Raw genomic sequence first — 15584 nt, forward strand, 5'->3', positions numbered from 1 at the left:
TGTCTTCATCTTGGACTTTCCAGCTTCCAGAAGTGTGGGCAATAAATTTATATCATTTTTAAATAACCCAGTCTGTGGCTTTTTTTTTTAATCAGGTATGAACCCAGAGGTACTTACCCACCGAGCCACAGCTCCAGCCCTTTTTCTATTTTATGTAGAGTCAAGGCTCACTTAGTTTCTTAGGGTCTAAGTTGTTGAATCTGGCTTTGAACTCACGATCCTCCTGCCTCAGCCTCCCAAGTTGCTGGGATTCCTGGCATGCACCACCACCCCTGGGGTGTGGAATTTTTGTTAATAGCAGCAGGAACAGACTAAGACAGGTGCGTTCTTCTCTGTTGCTGCAGGGATCCCTGGGAACAGGTAGCTAGGCCCACAGGTTCTTGCACACAGGAAACAGTGGAGCTTCTGTGTAGGCAGAACCCAGACCTTGCCAGCCCATGAGCCCCATTTTGGGCTGAACTTCTGTAACCACCTTCCTGGGTGGCTACCTTCCTGGGTGCCAGCAGTACAGTCACAAGCCCCTCTGTATCTCTGTGACCCCACCGCTACTGGTTTACCTTTAGCCTCTCTGGACATGCTTTCCAGTCACCTCTGTCCTCTCCTCTTCTGCAAGAAAATTGAGTTCTTCAGGGTTTAGTCCTAGCCCCTTGGAGGTCAGTGCACACATCCTTGGCCATACCTCTCTCCCCTGTTTTCTGTCACCATCTCTGTTCTGAAGGACCTAACCTGTGTCCTCAGCTCAGCCTTATCCTAACTCCAGGCCTGCATTTACAACTCCCTCTGGGATAGACTGGTTGTTCCCCAGGACCCCTCACTTCAGTGCTGCCACAACTACCAACCTGCCATTCTTCCCACCTGGCTCCTTTCTTGCCTTCTGTTCTGGCCATGGTGGCCAATGGGGACCCCAGGAGTCCTGCCAGCTCCTGCCCACTCCATGACTCCCCATTGCCCACTCTGCCATCTGCCCCTCCCCAACACTTCAGGGGGGCTCTGAGTGTCTCACTGCCCTCATCGGACCCAGGACCTACAGAAGGGATGAGATGCACAAGTATCATGCCACGCACACCTGTGATCCCAGCAGCTAGGGAGGCTGAGGCAGGAGGATCGCAAGTTCAAAGCCAGCCTCAGCAACTTCAAGGTACTAAGGAACTCAGTGAGACCCTGTCACTAAATAAAACACAAAATAGGTTGGGGATGGGGCTCAGTGGTCGAGTCCCCCTGGGTTCAATCCCAGAACCCCCCCGCAAAAAAAAAAAAAAAGAATTATGCTGAGTGAAAGAGGCGGACAGTGAAGAGTCCTCACTGCAGATACCATCTGAACAGGGGATGCGAACTAGTCTGTGGCCAGAGTTGCCTGGGGTGGGAAAGTCATGGAGGAGAGCAGGAGGGGTGGATTATAGAAGGGGCAAGAGGAGATCCTTGGGAGATCTTTGTGAGGTGATGAAGATACTCACTGTTTCACTGTCTGGATTTGGTAGTAGTTTTGTGGCTTTTTTTTTTTTTTTGCCATACTTGGGGAGAATCCAGGGCCTCTTGCCTGCTAGGCAAGTGCTTTGCTACTGAGTTAAAACCCCATCATTGTGGCATTTATTTATATCTAATCTTCCCAAATTGCTCAAAAACTACACTTAAAGGGTTATACAAAAAGGACTCAGGAGCTCCCAATGGCCAAAGTTGGGAAAATTTGAGCAACAAAATAAATAGAAAACACAAAGTAGAAATGAGGTCTTACTGGATTATGATCCATAGAATAAATAGACGTCATGCACGTGGTCGCCCCCCATGAAGCTACTTGAGTGGTCTTTTACTCTGTGCTGAGCTACGGGGGCCCTAGGTCTCCCCTTGGGAACAATCCCGGCATTCCCGAGGGTAGACTCTATCTATCACACAGCTCTCCTAGCTCTGGAATTGGGCGTAACCCTCTGGGTTTGGACAGCCCAGCTCCTGCCTTATTGGTGAAGAACACTCTGAAGAACACCTTTGAAACTCCCTTGTGTAAATAAACTGAACGCGGTCTTTCTCTCTCTCCACTGTGGAAGCTGGACCCCTAAGGGTGGTAGAGCCGGTGGCCCTCGCTGTTCAAAGTTACTTTCTGTGTAGTGTGGATTTCCGCCACCTACCTTTCTTAGCTTTATTTCACAGCCAGTTCACTCCATGCAGAGGAACTCTGACCCTACCACCTGCGTGGGACGTGGGCAGGACATGAGTTAATATTGACTTAAATAAATGATTGAGGGTTGGGGATATAGCTCAGTTGGTAGAGTGCTTGCCTTGCATGCATAAGACCCAGAGTTCAATCCCCAGCACTACAATAAATAAATAAATAAATACATAAAAAAAATGATTGAGTCTGGCACAGTGGTATGTACACGTACATGTCTGTCCAGGTACTCAGGAGGCTGAGACAGGAAGATCACAAGTTTGAGGCCAGCCTTGGCACCTTAGTGAAGCTGTCTCAAACTAGAAGGCCAGTGGTATAGAGCACCCCTAGGTCCAATCCCTGATATGGGAAGTATATAAGGGAGGAGAGACAAATCTCACCTGCAGAAGAATTCCAAATAATTTATGTAATACTGTGCCCCTGAGGTGGTGGAGCAAACCCCCCCACCCCACTCTTTAGCTGTGGGCTGTGTTCCTTCTGAAGAGCACAGTATAAGAAGGGGAAAAAATAACTTCCCAGTAGAGAAACCTGGCAAAAATCTTGACCTTGACCAATTCAACCTTAACCATGAGGTCACCTTATTGATACTACCCTTGATACCATATGATGCAAAAATGACTTTTTGTTTTTTCTGACCTTCCTCCCTAAAGCCTCTAACCCCAGTCTAATTGTGAGAACAAATACTCCACCACCAAGACAGATCTCACATTGTCAAGATCGAAACCCAGAAAGTCTGAGGAGCCTCACAACCCAGAACCCTGAAGAGACAGAGTATTGCTATGGTTTATGTCCCTCAGATGCTCATGAGCTGAAGTCAAATCCCCATCCTGAGATAGCAGAAGGTGGAAACTTAATCTGACTATGATATTTAGAGGGGGCCTTGGGCTGTGATTAGGATTTGAGGTCATCAGGGTGGCTGTCCTAATTGAATCCAGGTGGCTGCCAGCGGCCATCTGCGAGCTGTGCATGAGCTAAAGCGATGTGGACCATTAGGCAGGAAAGCCTGCTGCAGCGACCCTGCTGGTTTGAGAAAGCCTGGTTCACGCGGCGTCCCGCCCAGCCCCACAAGTTCAGCACAGCACCAGAGATCCGTGACCCTGCTGGAGCCACCAGCCTCTCAGAGATGGGTGTGGCTTTGGCAAAATGCCAATCCACCTGTTTGCTGCAAGACCCCTGCTGCACCCAGGAGCAAGTGCAAACCAAGACTCTTCCCGCTGAAGCCTTCTCCCTGCCTTTGATGGACTCGTCTTCAGGTGTTCAGTTCCAGCTCCCATTGGGACTGGAAGACCCATCAGGTGCTCCCCTTTTCCTATCTAATTTCTGACTCTGTCTTTATTTCTGATTATTTCAGACTTTTTATTTCCCAGGCAGCTCACACCTCCTGAGCGGGAACATTTTAGGACTGTCAGTAAGAGACTCTCTGCAAAGAGTTCAATGTAAATAAACTTCCTGTTTTCTCGTTGTCCTGTTTTACTTGGCCACTGGCCAGGAAGATACCGGAACTCCAGGTGCTGGACACCCCCTTACTAGTTTTCACAGTGAAGTAGTTTGTAGAAATGTGTAAACAAGGCCTCTGGCCTTGAGCTGGACTTCACAGAGTTGTCTACATTTTTTTAAAGAGAGAGTGAGAGAGAGGAGAGAGAGAGAGAGAGAGAGAGAGAGAGAGAGAATTTTAATATTTATTTTTTAGTTCTCGGCGGACACAACATCTTTGTTGGTATGTGGTGCTGAGGATCAAACCCGGGCCGCACACATGCCAGGCGAGCACGCTACTGCTTGAGCCACATCCCCAGCCCGAGATGTCTACATTTTTAAGAGAAGTTATGGGCTGGGGATGTGGCTCAAGCAGTAGCGTGCTCGCCTGGCATGCGTGCGGCCCGGGTTTGATCCTCAGCACCACATACCAACAAAGATGTTGTGTCCGCTGAAAACTACAAAATAAATGTTGAAATTCTCTCTCTCTCTCTCTCAAAAAATAAATAAATAAATAAAGATGTTGTGTCCACCAAAAACTAAAAAATAAATATTAAAAGAAAAGATAAGTTACAGTTGGGCTCCATGGTAACAGTTGGCAGGGGGAGGAAAGAAAGGGGAGAAGACGCTCCCCACTTCTCAGGTGTTGTCTTTGTTGCCCAAAACAGTGAAATAAAAAGCTGCTTAAAAAATGTGAACTTCTGCAGACTGTGAATTTCTGAGCCCCTCCCCTTATATGCTGGGTATAAAACTCTGCAACTCCCTGAACTTGGGGTTCAGGGGATTGATTGATTACAGCAAAAGCTGTGCCCTCTGAACCTGGCTGCAGCCAAATAAAATGGTTTTTGCTCTCTTCAGTGTCTTGCCTTGTTTGTCCCTACAACAGTAAAACAATTAGCCTAATACAATGACTAAATCTAATATAGTATACTGGATGAGATCTTGGAACAGAAAAAGGGCATTATGTAAAAACTAGAAAACCAGTGACTTGGGAGGCTGAGGCAGGAGGATCACATTTTTGAGGCCAGCTTGGGTCCTTAGAGAGACTCTGTCTCAAAATAAAGTGTAAAGGACTCAGGACATGGCTCAGTGGTAGAGCGCTTGGTTAGCATACAGGAGGCCCTGGGTTAGATCCCTAGCACGGTCCCCCACAAGAAAATTATGCTTTCTGAAAATTCAGATGCACTGCCTATGTAAAATAAACACATCATTTCAAATATTCGAGATAAAAATAATGTAGAATATCTTAATAATGTCATATTGATTAGACAGAAAATGAGACTTTTTAAAAAGTTTATTTTACTAAAATGAATGTATTGTTTATTTTTGGTGCTGGGATAGAACCCAGGGTCTTGTACAAGCTAAGCCCATGCTCCTACACTCAGCTGCACCCCTGCCCTTTTCTAAATTCGTACTGGGACCTTTTGCCCATATTCAGTCATTCACTTTTTTTTTTGGGGGGGGGTTCTAGGGATTGAACCCACGGGCACTTTACCACGGACCCACGTCCCCAGACCTTTTTTGTACTTTATTTAGAGACACCTAAATTGCAGAGGCTGGCTTTGAACTTGGGATCCTTCTGCCTCAGCCTCCAAATCTCTGGGATTATAGGCTGGGCCACAGCCTTTCTTATTCTAAACACGCATTGAAGTCTACAAAGGTCCCTGTGGACTGTGAGCCCAGCAGGGTGTGGAGGTCTGTTTTGGGCTGGGTCGGGTTAGGAAACGTTCCATTCCTAAAGAATGACAGCGTCCTCATTCCTGGTCCATAGAGCCATGTGGAGTGTCTTCTGTACAGTGATTCTCACGCTCACTGACATTTCAATGCTAGAAGACAGTGTCCTACACTACCACGGGCCTGGCCCCTTTCTCCCTTATCTTTCCTTCCTTCTTTCCCTCTTATCTTTCTGCCTTTTAAATAAATTGAGGATTTGAGATCCAGATTATCCTGGATTATCCAGCTGGACCCTAAATGTCCTCTCAAGTGTCCTTCCTGAGACAGGCAGAGGGAGATGAGACCCAGAGGAGTCCCCCTATGAAGAGGGAGCAGAGATTGGGGGGCGTGGGCACAAGGCCAGAGGCTAGAGGAGGCTGGCACAACCCATGGAGCCTCCGGGAAGCCAGAGCCAGGCTCTGCCAACACCTTGATTCCAACTCAGTGATCTTCTGATTTCCGACTGCTGGCCTTTGGAATGTGTGGTTTCAAGCCAACAAGTGTGGGCTTTGCTTTGTTTGCAGTGCTTGGGATTGAACGCAGGGCCTGACACGTGTGAGGCAAGCACTCCACCACTGAGCCACATCCCTAGCCCTTTTTTTTAATTTTTTTTTTTATTTTTCCTTTTTTTTAAATTTTGAGACAGGGTCTCATGAAGTTGCCAGGCTGGCCTTGAACTTGCCATCCTCCTGCCTCAGCCTCCCAAGTAGCCAGGATTGTAGCTACTCAGACATGCACCACCGGACCCAGCTGAGTGTGTGGTTCTAAGCCAACAAGTATGTGGAAATATGTTGTAGTAATTTGATAATTTGGGAAATTCTTGGCCTATCCAGATTGCAGAAGATGGCAACATTAGGAAATTCACAGTTAGGAAAGCGGGTTCTTGAGGGAAAGCCAAAGTCAGGGGACCTATGGAGGTGCGGAAGAGGTGGGCCGAGACAGGGGCTGCAGGAAGCAGGCGAAGTTGCCTGAATCTAGAAAACTCAGCATCATAGGAGGAGGTATCATGGAACAGGTGACCCAGCAGGGTCAGTAGGAGGTGGCTCAGGACAGGAGGGAGACCCAGGGATGTAAATAGAAACCAGGGAGCCACAAGCCTCTTCAGTCCTGGCAGACCCACACTGAGCTCCTTGGGAGAGGCACTTGGGGCTGCAGTGACCCTGGGGGAGGCCAGTACCCAACCAAGGCCTGAAGGACTCTGGACTCAGAGGGAGGCCCCCAGGCCTGTGACCTGTGACCTCTAGCCTACCTGCCATCAAAGGCAGGGGGTCCCATTCCTGAGAGGTAACTGAGAGTTATGGGAAGGGAGCAGGGGGTGGTCTTCCCTCCAGCCCAAGGTCTGGGCCACCAAGTCCTGTCGATAGAGATGCACACTTCCTTCCAGACCTCTGACCCAACCTTCTGAGAATCAGGCTCCAGAGGGACGGCCGCACCCAACAGCTTGGCACCCCACACTGCATGCTCCCCACCCTCCCTGCCCTCACCCCATCGGCCCCGGTGGGCTTCTCGTCCTTAGGTGGACAGGTGTCCCTGGGGCCCCCACCCTGGTCCTCACTGCCCAGCACAGCCTTGCTTTCCCCCCCGCCCCAGAGTGGAGGCTCAGCCACCGACATTGCCCCCGTCTGAAATAGAACCTTGGGGCCAAGGAACAGCCTGAGCTGGGGCTTCTGACCTTTCTCCACCTCTGGGATAAGGAGCGGGCAGAAGGGCTGCCATCCCCTTGGGGTACCTAAGGGGACTCCAGGCAGAAGCCCAAGTGCCACGATTCTGCAGCCAGGGACACCATCTTGGATACCTGGTCTTCCAACCCTCTGGCATCTATGACCTTGTTCCCTTGTTCTCCTGGTGTGGCATGAGCTCCCAGGGCACAGGGGAGAACCAGCCCTGTACTCTCACCCAAGCCACCTTGCATGGTGCCCAGCAGAGGCCCAGCCAAGGGCCCAGAGAGCAGCAAGTCAGAGGGCTATCCAGGAGTGACTGTGATGGACGTGCCACGAGCCATCTGTGGGCTGTGTGTGAGAGTTATGCACACTGGAGTGATATGAGGGGACAGGTCTGGCGTTGCTCGCTGATTGGGCTGTGCCACGTAAGTGTGCCTTTCCTCTACCTCCGCCTGTGATCCCGCACAGCACCTGAGATGGGTGTGACTTGCCATGATGGCAACCAATCTGCTGACCACAAGACATCACCGAGCAAGACTCCACCTGCCTTATTTGGTGAAGAACATTCCATCAAAGCTCCTTTGTGTGTCCCCACTATAAAAATAAAGAGATTCTGAGTTCACACTCTCTTCCCAGCGCTGTCCAGCATGGAAACTGACCCTTAAGGTCGCAGGGCAGTCCCACCCTCAATCGGAGAAACTCATGTCGTGTGTTACATGATTTCTTCACCGTTTTCTTAGTTTAGTGCTGAGCCGGCCCCTTTGATCCCAGCTCATCTCCCAGCACAGGCAGCTGGCAAGAAATGAGCCCCTTTCCTGGGCTACCTGGCAGGGCTTCAGGCAGGAGAGGGGCAGAGTTGAGAGGAACAGATGTCTTGTCCAGTACCAGGGCCATGCCAGGCAGAGGTCCCCTGACCAGGCTGCAGGAAAGCCCAGCAGCCACCTACCATCCCCGCAGAATGGAAGGCCCTCTGCTGACCTTGCTCGGAGCTGTGGCCTCCAGTCCCCTGTGCCCCTGGTTCCTGTAGGCCCTTTTACCTGCACAGACATCCAGGCTGTAGAGCAAAAGGCAGGAGCACCCCTCTAGGGGGCAGCCTGGGCCAAGTACCTGAGGACCAGCACCAGCGGGGGAGGTCCAGCTCTCGAGCAGCAGGGCCTGCTGCCCTGTCCAATGGGCTCCAGGGCCTCCCTGGAGGGGGCAAGTCCAGTGTGCATATTGAAGGTTTAGGAGGGGCTACCTTTCAGAGTCCCCATAGGTGGGGTCCCCATCCAGTGGAAGGGGCAGGAACCCAGAGGTCCTAGAGTGAGCCCAGGGGTGAGAGATGAGCAGGGGACTAGAAAGCCACTTCTGGAAATGGAAGACTGCAGCCAGATCCCTGGGGGGCAAGCACCTCACATGGAACAGTCATGCCCATCCTGGGCTGTCTGGGAGCAGGGTGTCACTGGACCTGCAGTGACCAAAGAGGGCCCCTCCATGGACACCAGGAGTTCCCGGGGCCATGATTAGGCCTCCTAGGGCCTCTTGCCTAGAGGCTCCTCAGGCATGGCCCTGCCTCTGGGAAGCCTGCTTCGTCCTGTACTGCCCTTCAGACAGGTCAGAGGGTCTACCTCTGCCCCAGTCACTTCCAGGGCTGAACACTGTCCATGAGCTCCTAGAAACCAGACCAGGGGGTCAGACTGGATTCCTGAGATGCAAGAAGCACCAGGAAACATCTCACTGCCTTCAGGGGTGGATTAGACCTGGGTGGGGCCCTGGGAACAACTAGAGTTCTGGCTTCTGGCCATAGAAAACTCCGGTGTGGACAGTGTTCAAGCTCCTGCTGTTTCTACGCAGGCCCAGAGCAGGACTTGGGAGGCCCAGGCCTGGCCTTTCCCAGAAGGGTCTTGGCCCCAAAGCTTTTGTATGGCTAGTTGAGGGCCCACCAGGGATGTCTGTGTTTCCTGGAGAGAGACTGGGGGGAGATGGTGGGGGTGGCCCTGCGGGAGCAGCTCAGGGGTCACAGTGGAAACCAGCAGTGGGGCCCAAGGGAGATGGACCAGGGCCTGGTACTCTGTGGGCACCATGCCACCCACGTAGCACAGACCACTCCCAAAGCCACAGGGCCCACTAACTGCCCCCAGCTCTGAGCCATGTGAGCCCTTGAGTCCCCTCCTTGGCCAGGGGAATGGGGTCCAGTGGGAAGGGAGTGGGTGGTACCTGGAGTCTCCAGTGTTGTGTCCACCCTGGAGCCTTGGAGTCAGTCCTAACCTGAACAGGAGGTCTACACTGTGGGCCTCACTCCATCCCCCAGTGCTGAGCCTCAGAGCCAGCGTGAGCGGAGGTGCCTGTTAATCTGACCCCTTCCCACAGCCCTGCTGGACTCTGACGAGGGTCCCACCCAGACTTTGGGAGCCTTCCTACCTGGTAGGACGCGTTGAATCTCAAATCCCTCAACCGGCCTCTTCACTCCATCCCCGACCTCCAGAGAGGACCAGGACAGATGGCGGGAGGCAGTCGGGGAGGAAGGATGAGATGGCCATCCCCAGGTGTCAGCAAAGACAAAGTCCAACACGAGATGAGGACAGAGATACAGAGACCAGGCCAGGGGACCAGACAGGCCTGAGGCAGCACGGGGAGAGGAGCAGACCCAGCAGGGTTTGTCAGAAACCTAGAGACAACCTCAGCAGGGACACCGGAGTCCCCGTGTGGTCTGTTCTGGCTCCCAGAATAGGCAGAGCCACTCCCTCTGCTGGGAAGGAGCCTGGTGGGTGGGAGGCGGGCAGAGATTTCCTTGCTCCTTGAGGGGCCCAGCTTCAAAGCTGCCTGGGGTCCCTGAGCCGGGCCATCTCCTCTCAAACTCTGTACACCACCCCACCTGGGAGCACTGATCACTCAGCCCCCTGACTTTCAGGGTCTGGAATATTCTACCCAGCAACTCCTCTGTGATTCAGGACACTGCCTCTTGCTTACTTAAAAGTTTGGGGGACTCTGCCGCCCCCGCCCTGTCTCCTCTGCATCTGATGGTCACAGAAGACTCTTGAGGACGCCTTGAGTGCTGGGGAGGGAGCCCAGGCCCCGTGCGTGCTGAGCAGGCGCTCCTTCCACTGTGTGCATCCAGCCCCTGAGAACACCAGCCATGGGAATGGCAGGGGTGGAGCCCCTGGGGCTGGAGAGGGGGTGGGAGGTGGGGACAGGCTCTAGTGGCCTCGTCGTCCCCTCAGCTTTGCTCACCTTCACTTCTGCTCTTTCACCATCAGGACCAGCGGGCAGGGCAGGGCCAGAGGCAGTGAGTCCAGCTGGGGTCTCTGGCACTGGGGATGCCGAGGCAGCACCCTTCCCACCAGTTCAGGACCCCCCAAAGCCCCTCTCTTGATCTGCTGATTCAGAGCCCAGACTGGGGGTCCCAAGTAGCAGGTAGGTTAGAGCCAATAAGGGCCCTTCAAGTCCCATGGAGGGCCAGTGAACCCTCAGGGTCAGGCCTCCAGGACAGTCACAGCCCAAATGGTGAGTCCTCTCAGGGGGATACTGCACAGGGCCTAGAACCCATCACTGCCCTCAAGGATGCTGGCCAGCCTCCCTGTGGGGAAACAACTTCCCGCTGGGACAAAACGTGGGTCAGGGATGGTTCTCGGACCTCAGGCCTGGGTCACTGGGTTCCATGGCCCAGAGACAGACAGATGGACAAGGCCAAATATTTGTACTCCCTGTGTCCCAAGGGAGCAGAATAGAGCCCACTTTCATGGCCACCCACCAGTCCACCTTGCCTGGGGCTCCCACCAGCTCCCCATGATCCTCTTATCAGGGCTCCAATGGGAACGGGGACTGAAGCCTCAGCAGCCTCATCTGTGCCCACATGCTGAGCCTGGCATCCCTACCCACTAGGCTCACCCAAGCAGCCCAGGCCCTGGGGGGTGGGCTGCTGTTCTGTCCCCTCCTGAAAAATGGGGAAGGGAATGTGGTGGAGGGGTCTCAAGGTGGGAGCACTCCTGGGCCAGGAGCATTCTTAGGCCAGTCTCTCAGGCATCTCATTCCATACCAGGGTCTGGCCAGGGCTCCTGCGAGGGGCCAGGGTCTGGGCTCAGAGGGCTCAGCAGGAGCCTCATCCTTCTCTGTCTAAAGTGTCTCTGTCCCACTGCCCTGCACTCCCCTGACCCTCACAAGGAACAGAAAGCATCACAGGGCTATGGAAAGGGACCTTCTCCCTTCCAGCAGGTGCAGGGAAAGGGCAGAGCCACCCACAGCCCTCCCTGGACACTAGGTAGGCTGAGGCTCCTGGGGGTCAGAGATGACAGCTTGTCCAGATCGGAGCTCTGACCTCAGACAGGGCCAGTCACATAAAGGGAGAGGGCACAAAGAATGCCCAGAGGGAACCCTTGTCCCTGCCAGACTGTGGCCTCCTGGGAATGTCCCTCCTGTCCCCCTTCCTTGCTGGCCTTCCTTCCCCCCATTTGCATAATCCTGACCAGAGGGAGGAAGGGGCAGGAACCTTGCCAAGCATTTCCACAGGAGTTTCTGGTAATTACCTCACTCTTCCTGGATTTGGCAAAGGCAATGTTACCCCACCCTGTGGGGAGCAGCAGCCAGTGGCCCATAAATGGTTCCCCCAGGCTGGGTTCCTTGTTCTCTCTGCTTCTTTCTTCAACACCTGCCAGGTTCGGCTGCCCTGAAATCATGCCCCTAGTTCTCCTGTATCTGGGCTTCACCCTGCTGGGAGCCCTGCAGACCCAGGCCCAGGATTCTGCTCCAAACCTGATCCCAGCCCCACGTCTCAGCAGGGTCCCCCTGCAGCAGGGCTTTCAGGATGCCCAGGTAAGGAGCCTGGAGGAGCAGCCGCAGGGAGGGCCCAAGGAGGCAGGCACAGAGGGAGGAGAGCTGAACCGTTCAGGGCAGTGCTGGGTGGGGTGGGCGGGAGGGGCTGCAGCATGCCCTGCACCTGGGCTCCCGGAGGAAGCCATGCTAGTCCACCCATCTCCTCCCCACCCAGGGTTGTCTAGACAGATCTTTCCAGGTTCACATCGAGTCTCCCATAATTCCCACTGTCCATGCAAGGTGGGGACATGTGTCCCTCTGCACAGATGGGGAAACTGAGAGTCTCTTGTCCAGGGCCACGCTGTCCCTGCCAACTCAGGGCTAATTCCTCTCTCAGGGATCCCTCTGGGTCCTGGAGGCCCCGAGCTCCTGTGGGCTTCTCAGAGCAGACCCAGCCCAGGGCCTTGCTGCCCAGTCAGGGGGACTCTTGGTTCCTAGATGGGCTGCCCAGAGGTGCCGGAAGGGACAGAGAGCGAGGGGTGGCTCCCAGGCCATCCCTGATCTGCCCATCATCAACTCCTTGCAGTTCCAGGGAAAATGGTATGTGGTAGGCCTGGCAGGAAATGCAGTTCAGAGAGAAGAACAGGGCCAGTTTAAGATGTACAGGACCACCTACGACCTGAAGGAGGACCACAGCTACAATGTCACCTCTACTCTGCTCAGGTGAGGCTATGACCTCCCAGGGGGCTGAGAGGCGGACTGATGTCACAGCCAAGGGCCAAGTGGGGCTGAGGGGCTCTTCATGGCTCCCACACTGACTCTCCCCCTCCGTCGCCCTCGCTGCTCAGGACAGACATGCATGGAGGGCGGGAGGGAGAGACACACACCATCAGTGGAAACAAGACGGAGAAAGTAGTGTTAAAAGTGGGAGGAGAGAAACTGAACTCAGCTGGGACCCCACCAGGGCCTCCGTCCAGGGCCTCTAGGGAGGTGACTGTCAAGGACCCACGCTGCCTCAGATGGAGATGTGTGGGCCCTGAGTCAGAACTGTGCCTCAGGAACCACAAGCCACCTGCTTGGCCACCCCAGCAGGGGGCTGGTGAGCAGCCAAGGGGAGGGGAGCACTCTCAGCTAGTTTCTGGGGCACCTCACCTTATGCCTGGGACTGCCTGATACACCCTGGGACTGCCTGGGAGGGGTGTCTCCCCACAAGGGCCAGAATCAGAGCTCAGCGGCAGCAGGGAAGAAATAGTGGGGTGCTCCAGAGAGGTGGGGAGAGCAGTGAGGGTGCGGTCAAGGTGGGAGGTTGGGGCTTGGAACAGGGAGCAGGGCGTACCATCAGCTCCGGATTTCTGACTATGGTGACAGGGGGGATTGGAGCTGGAGCATCTGAGGAACAAGGGGCAGAAGAAAGGCTGGTTTGTGGAGCTCAGCTCTGGGGTTCCAGAAGGCAGGGTGGGACTCAGGGAATGGGGCAGGTTTGGCCCAAGAGCTAGGGGAGTGCTGGCCTAGAGCAGGGGGTAAGTACCTGGGGCAGGGGACTGTGTGGAGACTGTGTCCATTCTCAGCTGGAGGAGGGACAGGGGCAGCTGAAGGAATGTCTGAGCAGGGTCAAGTGGCTCCTTGCAGCAGACCAGGCAGGGACATATAGGCTCTGAGTGGAAGGCCCAGGTCCATCTGAGCTGGGCAGGGTGGGGACTCCTGCCATAGTGGAACTTGACCTGAGACATCAGAATTCTGCTGCATCCCTGGTCCCTCCTCAGTTAGCCTGGGAGATCAAGTTGCATCATCTCCATGCTGAACCCCCATCTCTCTCCCACAGGGACCAGGGCTGTGACCACTGGACCAGAACTTTTGTCCCAACTTCCCCACCTGGCCGGTTCACCCTGGGAAACATTAGCAGTGAGTCCTGAGTGGGTCCTGAGATGGGGCCTTGGGGTTGGGGTTCCAGGGTGCAGTGTCCTCCTGGAAGGGTCCTCCCTGCCCCTCCACATGGATGCTCCCCTGTGGGGAAAAGCCCATGAGCAGTTGAGGAGAAAGGGGACAGCCCCCTCCCCCTGGCCAGGGTAGGGTCCATCCTTTGCTGTCTATACCTACAGGTTATCCCAAAATACAGAGTTACATTGTGCAGGTGGCAGCCACCAACTACAACCAGTTTGCCATGGTGTACTTCAAGAAAGTTTCTGAAAACAGGGAATACTTCAAGATCACCCTCTATGGTGGGTCCTCACCCAATCCCCTCTGGGACCCAGATCCTGGTCACGCCCTGGGGCAGGGGATCCCATTCCCTTAGACCTCAAAGTCTTCTCCAGCTCCAACACCCCTCAGGGAAGAGGTCTTTCTGCACACCCTCCATGGAAAAGGGTTTGGGTCTTGTTCATTAGCTCAACAATATTTATGCAGTGTCTTCCTGTTGGCCACTCACTGGCCATCTTGGTCACAGGGAGAACCAAGGAGCTGACCTCTAAACCGAAGGAGAGGTTCATCCGCCTTGCCAAATCTCTGGGCATCACTGATGACCACATCATCTTCCCTGTCCGCATAGGTAACAGCCAGCTAGGGTGAAGGGAAGGGGACACGGGGACTTTCTAGGCCTTGGGAGCCACTTTAGGTTCAGGAAGATCCAACCCCTTCCTGGGGTCTGTGGAGTCCCAGCCTCAAGCACTCCCCCCTGTCAGTTTAGGTGGGGACTTCCCAGAGGAGAATTTCAGGCCCAGGCCCATGTTTCCTCAGATCACTTTCCTGAGCCACCTCCTCCCCACACTCCTTGTCCTGGGCCACCTCCTCTGCATACCCTGGGCCTTGCTATCTTGGGCCATCTCCCCCTCCCCCCCAGGGAGGGACTTAAGAGATGTCCTGTATTTCAAGTGGCCTCTTCCAGCCAGGCCACTCTGGGCCATGGGCTAAGGGGTTGCCAGGTTCAGCAGGTGAACAGGAGGCCTGAGCAGTCATGAGGCCCAGTCCCTAGGGGCATCCCACCCCAGGCCTTTCTCTTACACCTTTAGCCCCATCTTGGGTCCTCCTACTGCCCCAACCCTGAATCACCAGATCTTCTGCAGCTGGGCCAGAGTGGGCCTGAGGTGGCCCAGGGGTAGTGCAGGGGTCCTTGGCAGTCAGAGAGATATCACACGTGCACACACAAACATGGACTTTCTCCCCCACAGATCAGTGCATTGACAACTGAACCAGCCGTGAGGATGTCTGCTCGGGGGGGTCTACAGGAGGCCGGGGTGCAGAGGGAAGGAGGTCTCAGGCCTACCTTTGCTCCTCTCGCTGTTCCTGGAAACACAGCTATCTTCACTTTGATGTCCTCTCTCAAGTGCCTCCTGCTTTCCAACCCCTGTCCTTTCTGTAATCTCTGCTGTGTTACCTGACTGCCCCACCAGCCACAATGCCAGGTTCAGAGCTGGGAGACCCTTCTCATGGTACAGTACTGCCCTGAAAGCCTCTGATAAAGCCCTCCTTGTCTGCTAAATAAACCCATGCCACCAGTCCCCGAGTCTGTGCTCCCTGAACCCTGGTGGGAGGGAGGGCAAAGTGTGGCCTCACACCAGCATGAATCCAGGGATGGAGTCTCCAGAACCCAACCTGAAGTTAGGGTTACAGAGAGACCACATAAAGGGAAGACTTTAGAACTCATGCCTCTCCCTCCCACCATTATCATCCCTGCCAACCGCCCTGAGTCCTCTTCCATAGAACAAAATCGGGCTTAGCCAGGAACAGTGGTACATGCCTGTAATCCCAGTGGCTTGGGAGACTGAGGTTGGAAGATTGGAAGATTACAAGTTCAAAGCCAGCCTCAGCAACTTTCAAGACCTTAAGCAACTTGGCGAGACCTTGTCTCTAAA

The 15584-nt window shown here is 54.2% G+C and overlaps 1 protein-coding gene across 1 annotated transcript; it reads left to right on the plus strand.

The window, feature by feature from the left end:
* Positions 1-11564: 11564 nt before the first annotated feature.
* Positions 11565-15230, plus strand: LOC308640037 (neutrophil gelatinase-associated lipocalin-like). The gene is made up of 6 exons (XM_081312097.1): positions 11565-11796; positions 12323-12459; positions 13559-13638; positions 13836-13955; positions 14180-14281; positions 14901-15230. The coding sequence occupies exons 1-6, from the start codon at positions 11659-11661 to the stop codon at positions 14918-14920; spliced, it is 597 nt and encodes a 198-aa protein (XP_081168223.1). The 5' UTR covers positions 11565-11658; the 3' UTR covers positions 14921-15230.
* Positions 15231-15584: the final 354 nt, after the last annotated feature.

This window comes from Spermophilus citellus (genome assembly GCF_964194105.1).
Source record: "Spermophilus citellus genome assembly, contig: SCAFFOLD_196, whole genome shotgun sequence".
Lineage (NCBI taxonomy): Eukaryota > Metazoa > Chordata > Mammalia > Rodentia > Sciuridae > Spermophilus > Spermophilus citellus.

What these genes read in the sequence shown, in the direction of transcription:
- LOC308640037 (XM_081312097.1), top strand. Translation starts at nt 11,659, where the DNA reads ATGCCCCTAGTTCTCCTGTATCTGGGCTTCACCCTGCTGGGAGCCCTG. An exon ending in GTCACCTCTACTCTGCTCAG is followed by an intron (nt 12,460 to 13,558) that starts GTGAGGCTATGA and finishes TCTCTCCCACAG; the next exon opens with GGACCAGGGCTGTGACCACT. An exon ending in CTTCAAGATCACCCTCTATG is followed by an intron (nt 13,956 to 14,179) that starts GTGGGTCCTCAC and finishes TCTTGGTCACAG; the next exon opens with GGAGAACCAAGGAGCTGACC.